At 51.7% G+C, this 8,693-nt stretch overlaps 1 protein-coding gene across 1 annotated transcript; it reads right to left on the reverse strand.

Moving 5' to 3' along the window:
* Window positions 1–1,948: 1,948 nt before the first annotated feature.
* On the reverse strand, window positions 1,949–7,858 carry APOD (apolipoprotein D). The gene is made up of 5 exons (XM_008644126.2): window positions 7,709–7,858; window positions 6,602–6,755; window positions 6,219–6,340; window positions 4,335–4,423; window positions 1,949–3,122 (listed from the first exon to the last, which is right to left on the reverse strand). The coding sequence occupies exons 2-5, from the start codon at window positions 6,722–6,724 to the stop codon at window positions 2,887–2,889; spliced, it is 570 nt and encodes a 189-aa protein (XP_008642348.1). The 5' UTR covers window positions 6,725–6,755; window positions 7,709–7,858; the 3' UTR covers window positions 1,949–2,886.
* Window positions 7,859–8,693: the final 835 nt, after the last annotated feature.

The raw sequence follows: 8,693 nt of genomic DNA on the forward strand, positions 1-8,693 counted from the left end.
CCCGGACACGGATACATGGACACGCGGACAGATGGACACGCGGACAGATGGACACACGGACACGGATACATGGACACGCGGACAGATGGACACGCGGACAGATGGACACCCGGACAGATGGACACACGGACACGGATACATGGACACGCGGACAGATGGACACCCGGACAGATGGACACACGGACACGGATACATGGACACGCGGACAGATGGACACCCGGACAGATGGACACGCGGACAGATGGACACACGGACACGGATACATGGACACACAGACAGATGGACACACGGACATGAATACATGGACATACAGACACAGGGACACAGGGACACACAGGCACAGAGATACAGGGACACACAGACACACAGGGACACGGGAACATGGACACAATCACTGAATCGGACAGGTTGGAAGGGGTCACACTGCACAGGATTGTGTCCAGATTGTGCTTGAATATGTCCAGTGAGGGAGATTTCACACCCTCTCTGGGTAATCTGTTCCAGTGCTCCGTAACCCGCACAGTAAAGGAGTTCTTCCTCATATTCAGGTGGAACTTCCTGTGCGTCAGTTTCTGCTTATTGCCTCTCATCCTAGTGGCTGGCACTGCTGAGAAGAGCCTGGCTCCATCTTCTTGGCATCTCCCCCTCAGATACGTACATACTTTGATGAGGACACATGGACACGGAGGTCTGGCGTGTGCAGAGGGCTGGTGCCCACACATGGAGCCTGCACACCGGGAGCTCTGTGCTGCCCTGGGGGTGTCTGCACATCTGTGGAGCTCTTGGGACTGTGTGGGGTTTGAGCCAGTGTGGCACTCCCACATGCACTCGAGAGTTTCGCATGTGCAGGGTGTCCCATGTGTGTGCTGTTGTGCTGGGGACATCCTCTGCACGTGGCAGGACAGGCTGCAGCTGTGCTGTGGTGTCCCCGAGCTCTCTGTGCCGCCATGCAGAGATGCCCCTGGCACAATGTGTTTGCCAGAGCAGCTCAGGTTTGTCACAGTTTCTGTGGCCCAACAAAGGAGCCAGCATGGTCTCCAGAGTGACCAGGCATCTCAGGGTTTTGTCTCTGAGTGAAACACTCCTATTCCTCAGCAGCACCTGGAGATCCCAGTTCCCTGCGAGATCCAGGGGCAGTGGCTGCCCAGCTGATGGGGCTGCAGGTTCCCACCCCTAGGGCTCAGTGCCTGCACATCCACTGTGCCGTGGCATTGCAGCACAGGGAATGAGGGCTACAGCAGCACCATCCATGTGAGAAGAAAAATAGGAACCCAGTGAAGCAGTGATGAAATGATTACACCCAAACTCTGACACACTTGGGAGCCACCATGCATTTGTTTGTATCCTAGGATGTCCATCATCCTTAGAGCCTGAAAAATCATGTGGAATGCTTAATTCTGTGTCACAGGAACTGTGGCATTAGGATTTGAAAGTTTAAAGGGATAATGACTTAAACATGGCAGTTGTTTCTGGTCCCTCCCATCCTGGCCTCCTCTGACTGGCAAAGATTAGTGACATACTGGCTCTCTGCTCAGCTCCTGTAGCTCTCCCAGGGCAAGAAAGTGCTCTGCAGCACACCCATATCACCAGGGTCCCACCAAAATAAGTGTAGAATGTTTCCTGCAGATTTACAGCATTCTACATTCACATCAGTGTTTCTTCATGTCAATAAAAGCAGCAGGAGGTGGGGGTCACTGTCAGCCAAAGCCACAACACAAATTTGCTGGCATGGCTCAGATGGTGGAGGGTGCCCATACATCCAACCCTGGAGAGCTGGAAAGAGCTCCAGGCTCCTGGAACAAACCATTTCCCTTCAGCTGTGGTTGTTACATTCATTGCAGTCTTGTTCTGGCAGTGCTGTGGCCTCAGAGGAGGGGCAGGCCCCACACACTGAGCCCCCCAGCCTGCTGTGCAAAGGCTGTGCAGCTGGGAAGGTACAAAAGGCCCAAAGTAGGTATTTTTATTTCATTTTTAATGAGTTGCATAAATGCTATTCAAGCAGAGTTGTTGCAGTGCCGGCTGAACACCTGCCAGGGCAGATGCAGCACCCGCGGGCACTCGGCATGTGCAACAGCAGTGGGCAGGATGTCAGCCAGAGCCTGCTGTCTCCTGGTGTTCAGGGAAAAGCCTCTGGAAGAGAGAACAAGGGAGCAGCCCCATCTCTTTATGTCTGCTTACAAGTACAGTCAGAGCTGGTCCCTTGGGAGTGCAGGACCAATCTCATTAGAGGCAAGAGAAGGACACATATAGACACTGGGGATGGAGTGATGCTGAATCTCTGGACATTTTTAGATTTAAAAAACAAAGGGCAAGATCTGATTTCTAGCAAGGAGGTCTGCTGACTTAGCAGCAACATATGCCTACATCCCTGCATCAGAAAACTTTCAAGACCCCCAGCCTCAGTTCCCAGGCTGCAGGATGATCTGGATGTTGCTGATGCTAAGGCAGTGCCCACAGTGTAGCTCAGACACTGTAGATTCCTGACAGGACCAGAAGCGTCAAGACAAAATTTGGAAACAAACGTGGGGCTGTGTAATGAATGATTTTTCCCCAGGACTAATACTTGCACATCATGACTCATACCCTTTCCCATCCACATGCTGGAGGACTCACAGCAACAGCAGAGTTTCACATCTTCACTTCAGGGTTTCTTTCTTTCACCCATTAAGACTGATTCAGTCACTTACACTGCAAAAGTCAGAGTGAGACAAAAAGAGGGGGAAGAGCAATAGAGGGAACAACAGCAAGGAGTGACTCTGGGCTGGCAAACTACTATTAGCAAAGAGGTTATTAAATTTCTCAGGTACATAGAGAAATTCTAATGGCTAATAAAGCAAGCAACAAAGTTTATCTCTGGTCTAGTGCTGTGTCACTACAAGCCAGGAGTTACATCTCAGCAGGGCAGTTGGCTTGATCAGTGGTCATCATTTTCTCGGTGTCAATCTTGTAGGACTGGAGAACACTCTTCAGGTGCTCCACGGTTTCTGGGTGCATTTCAGGAGCTCTTGACAGAATCCAGGCATAGTCCATGTGGAAGAGCCAGAGGATGTTAGTGCAGGAGTAAACCAGAGAGTAGTTTTCATAGTCGGTGGAAATGACCCAGTAAGGGGCAGCAGGCATAACTAGGAGAGAGGAGGGCACCATGAGTTCCATGTGTAACCATCTCTGGACAGCTCTGCAGCACCACAGCCACAGTTCTTGGGATTGTTCCCACTTTGGCTGCTGCATACTTGTGGTCAGTACAGGGAGCTATAATTTATAAAAGCTTTCCAGGACTCCTTGTTCTGCCCAGAGGAACTCAAAAAAGACACAAAGCCCTGACTAGGAAGGTCTTGCTGGGAAGTTAACTCGATGACCTGAACAGCTCACCTGGGCTGATGAAAGCCAGCCCAGCCTCACCGGGTGAGGGTGCAGGCTGCCGGGAAGGAGCTGTAGGACTGGGAGCTGACACTGGTGATAGGACGAGCACAAACCACCATCTGCTGCCATGGGGAACCCTGCCCTGGGGAGCCAGCCAAGCCTAGCGCTGTTCTCTGGGGCTCGTACCTGGTGAAGGTGGTTGGGGCTGCACATGCTGCAGGGAAACGGCTGCTGGTGTTGCTGTACCAGCACAGAATTAAGTCTGACTGTGCTCGTGAACAGTCATTTTACCTCCTTTGCAAGTACCCCTCCTCCAGCCATTTCTCCAAGTAATCCCTCTGTGAAAGAGAGCTATGAAACTGCCAAAGAAAAGGTGTGACGGAGCAGAATAAAAAGTGATCCAAGGGGAGACTGCAGCTCACTTTCTGGTGTTGCTGCAGACAGAGGAAAGCACTGTGCAATGTGGCACTGCACCTCAGCTGGCCCCTGTTGAGTGTTACAGTGACAAGGGAAGGAACAAGCAAACAAAACCATATTATTAATGCTTATTAAAAGCCATTTGTACGTAGAGGCAGCGTGGGCAAGTAGCTGTACTGCTGTGTGCAGAGAAACAAGCTTATTCTTGGTTCATGCAGCACTGAGGGGCTGCCTCCCCCACCTCCCCAGCTCCCCATCCCCATCTGTGAAATGACCTGGAGGGATGGCAAGGCTGCTGATCTTTCTTGCTTTGAGATCAGCTGGTGAAGAGTGCTTCACCACTGAGGGGGCTGTTGCTGTAAATGGCATATCAGTGTCACCAAAACACTGCCTGCTGGTCACAGTGTCTCTTTTAACCCTGTGCTGCTGTGCTGAAGTCACATGGGGAGCTGTACCCATTGCTTTGCTGTCTCTGACCCCTGGTGCCGTGGCACAATGCTCAGACAACAGCACTGCCAAGGCCATGGACACTGGGGAGCCTCCCCACACACACTTACACCAGTTAAAGCGGACACCCAGCTTGGCCGGCTGCTTTACATCCATGTGCATGATTTCTCCTTCAGCTTCATTGATTTTGCCATTGGCACTAAGGGGAGAATGACAAAGGTGAGAAATAAAGCCAGGAAAGAAGTGGAGATCATTTTTTTTTCACTGCCACTAAATCATCCCTCCTGACACAACTACCTGTCAAGAGGTGGCTGAAATAGGTACTAGTAAAGCGCAGCATCCCTAAGGATGGTTTCAGCAGCACCCAGGGCACAGCAGGTCCTGGGCCAGGCGCAGCTGGGAAGATGGTCTCCCAGGTTAAACCACCCCAGCAGGTCTCCAAGCGTCCCTGCCAGCAGGATGTTCTTTGGTTCCAGGGTGACAATAACAGAGAAGAAGGAGAGCAAGACCACTCTGCACTGGATGGGAGGAACCCAGCATGGGAGGATGGGAGGATCCCATCCACAATCTTGGATGTCCCAGGGAGCAGCTCAGCTCCTGATAGTTGTAGAAGGCACATATTCATGTCTGTTTATTCACCTGTGTTTTTTCCAGCTCACTGCACATTCCTCTGCACACAAATTACCTGTACCAGTATGGTGAGCCAGGGTTTCTTTGGCTGCTGGTTCAGAGCACTGCCCTGCTGGCAGCAAGCCCTAAGACTTGACCTGCTCATCTTATAATTGCATTTTTGCACAGATGCCTCAAGACCTGGAAGCTGCCTATCAGGCAGGAAAGTTCCATGCTTCCCTGTAAAACAGGAACAGCCAAGAAGGCAGAAGCGAATGCTGCCAGCAACAGAGGTCAAGGGGCTGATGCTGGAGCCATGCACAGTGCACACCTGACCCAAAATATCCCCGATATTTCAGGGTCCTGAGCTGCTGCAGTAGTGGCAGCAATGGTTGGATTAATCTCACACAGATTAATGCAGGCACAAATGAATGTCCAGCTGTTTGCCAGGCACAGCCCAAGCACTGGAGCTGCTGAGACAGTGCTGGGCACCCAGTGAACGGCAGGGATGCTGCTCTGCTCCAGACACAAGGGATGTGTTCCTACACTGTTGTTACTGTGAGCCAGAACAAAGTCCCCATGCCATGCCAGGAGCACAGGGGACAGCGCTGTGTTCGCTGCTCGCTCCCTCTCATCCATTCAGCCCCTCACAGCAGCAGCCCACAACAGCTCAGGCTGGTGATGGAAACAGATGAATTAACACTGGCATCTGTCCATGCAGAAATCAAGGAGGCCTCAGGATAATTGCAAAACGTCCTAATTTCCTAATAAAGGGAAAAGCATTCACTTTACCACTGATTTAAACTGACAATGATTTCTGATCCCCTTGCATAGCAGTTACTACATGTGCAAGGTAAATGCTCCAGAAATAGGCTGACAAATATTTAAGCAAAAATTACTCATGTGCTTCACCTTCCCTGCCCCTTTTCCCTGTGTCTCTTTTCTCTGGAGCAGAGAGGAGCACAGGGCACAGACACTTCTGAGCATGGAGGAGCTCAAGGAGGTAGCTGCCATCCCATGACCAGCCCCATGATCTCCCCCAGAACGGGACCCAGGACATCCAACTTCTCAGCCATCTCTGGGGCTGACAAATCTGTCAGGGGGGAAATCCAGGCAATTTTATACTGAAGTCACCATGTAAATTTGATCTATTTTCTTATCACTCACCTTGGACAATGAGACAGAGACCTGGTGATCGTCAGGTTACTGGCAGGAATCAGAGACCCAAATCTCTCAGAAGAGCTACCACAACCACAGGGTGCCTCCCCCAGCACCCACAGCCCCCAGGCAGGCAATTTAGAGAAAAATGAACCCCCAGCACAGCAAGAGAGGTGACAGGAGTGCCACTGCCACAGTGAGCACATGGTCCAAACACAAACACTTACAGCATCTCCTTGTTGATCACCTTGAACTTCCCGTTCTCCTTCAATGAGTAATTTGCCTGGACGCAGCTTCCTTTCTCAAAAGTTGAGGGCAGCTTCTCTATCTCGTACCATTTCCCCAAATACTGACAGAAGAAAGTTTAAAGACGTGTTTTTAACATGAGTGGGCTGAGGCAGAGCAGTCTGGCTCCTTTGTCAGTACAGTTTTTGCCCCTCAGTGGTTGGGATTGGGGGGTAAGCAGAGCTACAGACCCAGCTGGCAGCTGTGGCACAAGGTGTGACCAAACCTGCCACCACCCCCTGCACCCAGGCAGTTTGCTGTCAGTCCCATGTCCCCTTAGCTTAACTCGCTACCTCCTATGAGAATTTTAGAAAACTTTTCACACCTTGTTGATATCAAATTCTTCTTGAACTGATGGATCTGGGCATGGTCCCACATGAAATATCTGGCCTTTCCCAATGTTGAAGAGGCTGAGCAGGACCGAGAGCCGCACTGCTGTGCCCAGCATGGCTGCACTGGGATGCAGGCGGGAATTGGACCTGGGGAGAAGGAAAATAGCTGAGCTGGGGCCTCCCTGGAGCAGAGCTTTGTGTGAAATACAGCACATGGGATAGGATGTGCAGCAGGGCACCTCAGGGGCACAACAAGGAGGAAAGGATCATGAGAAGAGCACAAAGGCACAGTGCCAAAGAAGTCCCAAGCCCAAAACAGCCATAAGCCCTGCCTGTGCCCAGGCTGTGCCAAGCAGCTCCACAAAAAGCCAGGCAATGCCTGGTGAGAACACTTGTACTCATCACCCACATCTGGCACCTAGCAAGATGCAGGGGTGACACATGTTCAAGGACCCACAGGAGCATCACTGTTTGTCCAAAGCTGAGGCAAGGGGAAATGCAGGGATGTTTGCTTTAAAATGGTGGAGCACAAGGAAGATATTCCAGAGCCAGGGCAGAGCTGGGGCCCTGGGACATGGAAGTGAGCGGTGTACACCTGCAGTGTACATCTGCATGCCAGGAGGAACATCCTCAGGTATGCCAGGGCTGCCTGACACTGTAACATGGTGGGAGAGACAGTGCAGCTGCCTCTGGAGGGGTCTTTGTGTGCCAGGATATACACAGCACTGCAAGGTGGGGAAGTTGGTAGAGATTCAAATCAGCACCAAATACAACATGAACCAACCCCCAAAAGCATGGAATGGGGAGGAAAGGACAGGTTTTCCTGCAGAGCAGAAGCAGGAGCTGTGCTGCTTGCACCCAAGTGGTAGCTGGAGCCAGGATGCTGCCCACATTCTTTGGGCTCTGCTTGGGCACGTTGGCATGTACAAACCCTGCAGCACTGGGCTGCTCTGCATCTCTGGCTAGAAACTCCTCTACAGGAGCAGTGGTAACATTTTCCCCAAGTTTAAAAGAAAAGCCTAGTCTGTCTCCAGCTGCGGGCACAGGCCCCGCTGCAGACCCAGACAGTTCTCATTTTGAATCTCTCAGTTGAGACATACCTTGGTGGATGTGGCGCAGTGATGCTCCGCAGAGGGCCAGGGCGGCAAGGAACAGCTCTGTGGTGAGCTCTCCGCTTCTCTTTATAAGAGTGCTGGGATCATCATTATTCAGCTCTGGCACAAGCCACTCCCTGGTCCTCGACGTGTTTAGGTTTCGTGCCAGGCTAGTCAGCTGCCTTAGATCTGCAGCTGGTACGAAGCTGGAGATGGGCTGCAACTTGGCTGCTCACCCAGGCAAACAAAGGCACCCCACGTGTCTGGATATCGCCCTGCAGCTGCAGAGCTCTGCCTTGCAGCCGCTCACCAAAGCCTCAGGCCTGGGTGCAAATGGCAGGGGAAGGGGAGAAGTGCCACAGCCTTTGAGAGGGGCTGGGGACAGCAGCAGCTCCCATCCTGCTCCCTCTGGTCCAGCAGCAGCCATTACCACGCTCCCATAGGGAGACATGCAGCCTCCTCTGCCTCCTACTTGAGCCCTGGAGATCTTCCATGCCACTGCAGTGTCCTTGCCCCATCATAATCGCTTGCAGGAGTACATGAGGAGGATGAAGCAGTGGGAGGCATCACAGGTTTGTCTGAGGAGCTGTAAGACCTTTCAGCAGTTTTCCTCTAGACTTTTAAATCTTATTATAAGGAAAGATGCCAGTGCAATTAATTCCATGCTGACCTGGCACTTTTTCCAACAGGTGCCCAGCAAATGCCTTTGACAGCAGAGCAGCCATCTGTGAAGGCAGCCGGTCCCAAAAGTTATGCAAGAAGAGCTGAGTAATTGACAGGAAGCTGTCTGTGTTTAATTACATTTTATTTTAATCTAATCTCTGTTGAGACTTTCTCTCTAGGTGTGTTCTTTCATGCTGCACTGCATGCCTCACTCATACACACAAACACACACACATGAGCTCCTGACTGCCCAAATGGCACCCCAAGAGCCACAGATAGCTCAGTCCTGTTCCTTTCTGGGGCCGTGTATCTGAGGTGTGCCCTGAAA

Source organism: Corvus brachyrhynchos, unplaced genomic scaffold (genome assembly GCF_000691975.1).
Source record: "Corvus brachyrhynchos isolate BGI_N302 unplaced genomic scaffold, ASM69197v1 scaffold221, whole genome shotgun sequence".
NCBI lineage: Eukaryota > Metazoa > Chordata > Aves > Passeriformes > Corvidae > Corvus > Corvus brachyrhynchos.

Excerpts from the sequence above, each read along its gene's own strand:
- APOD (XM_008644126.2), bottom strand. The coding sequence starts at position 6,724 with ATGCTGGGCACAGCAGTGCGGCTCTCGGTCCTGCTCAGCCTCTTCAAC. Across the intron at positions 6,341-6,601 it reads AAGAATTTGATATCAACAAG|TATTTGGGGAAATGGTACGA; the intron begins GTGTGAAAAGTT and ends TTCTTCTGTCAG. Across the intron at positions 4,424-6,218 it reads GTGATCAACAAGGAGATGCT|TGCCAATGGCAAAATCAATG; the intron begins GTAAGTGTTTGT and ends TTCTCCCCTTAG.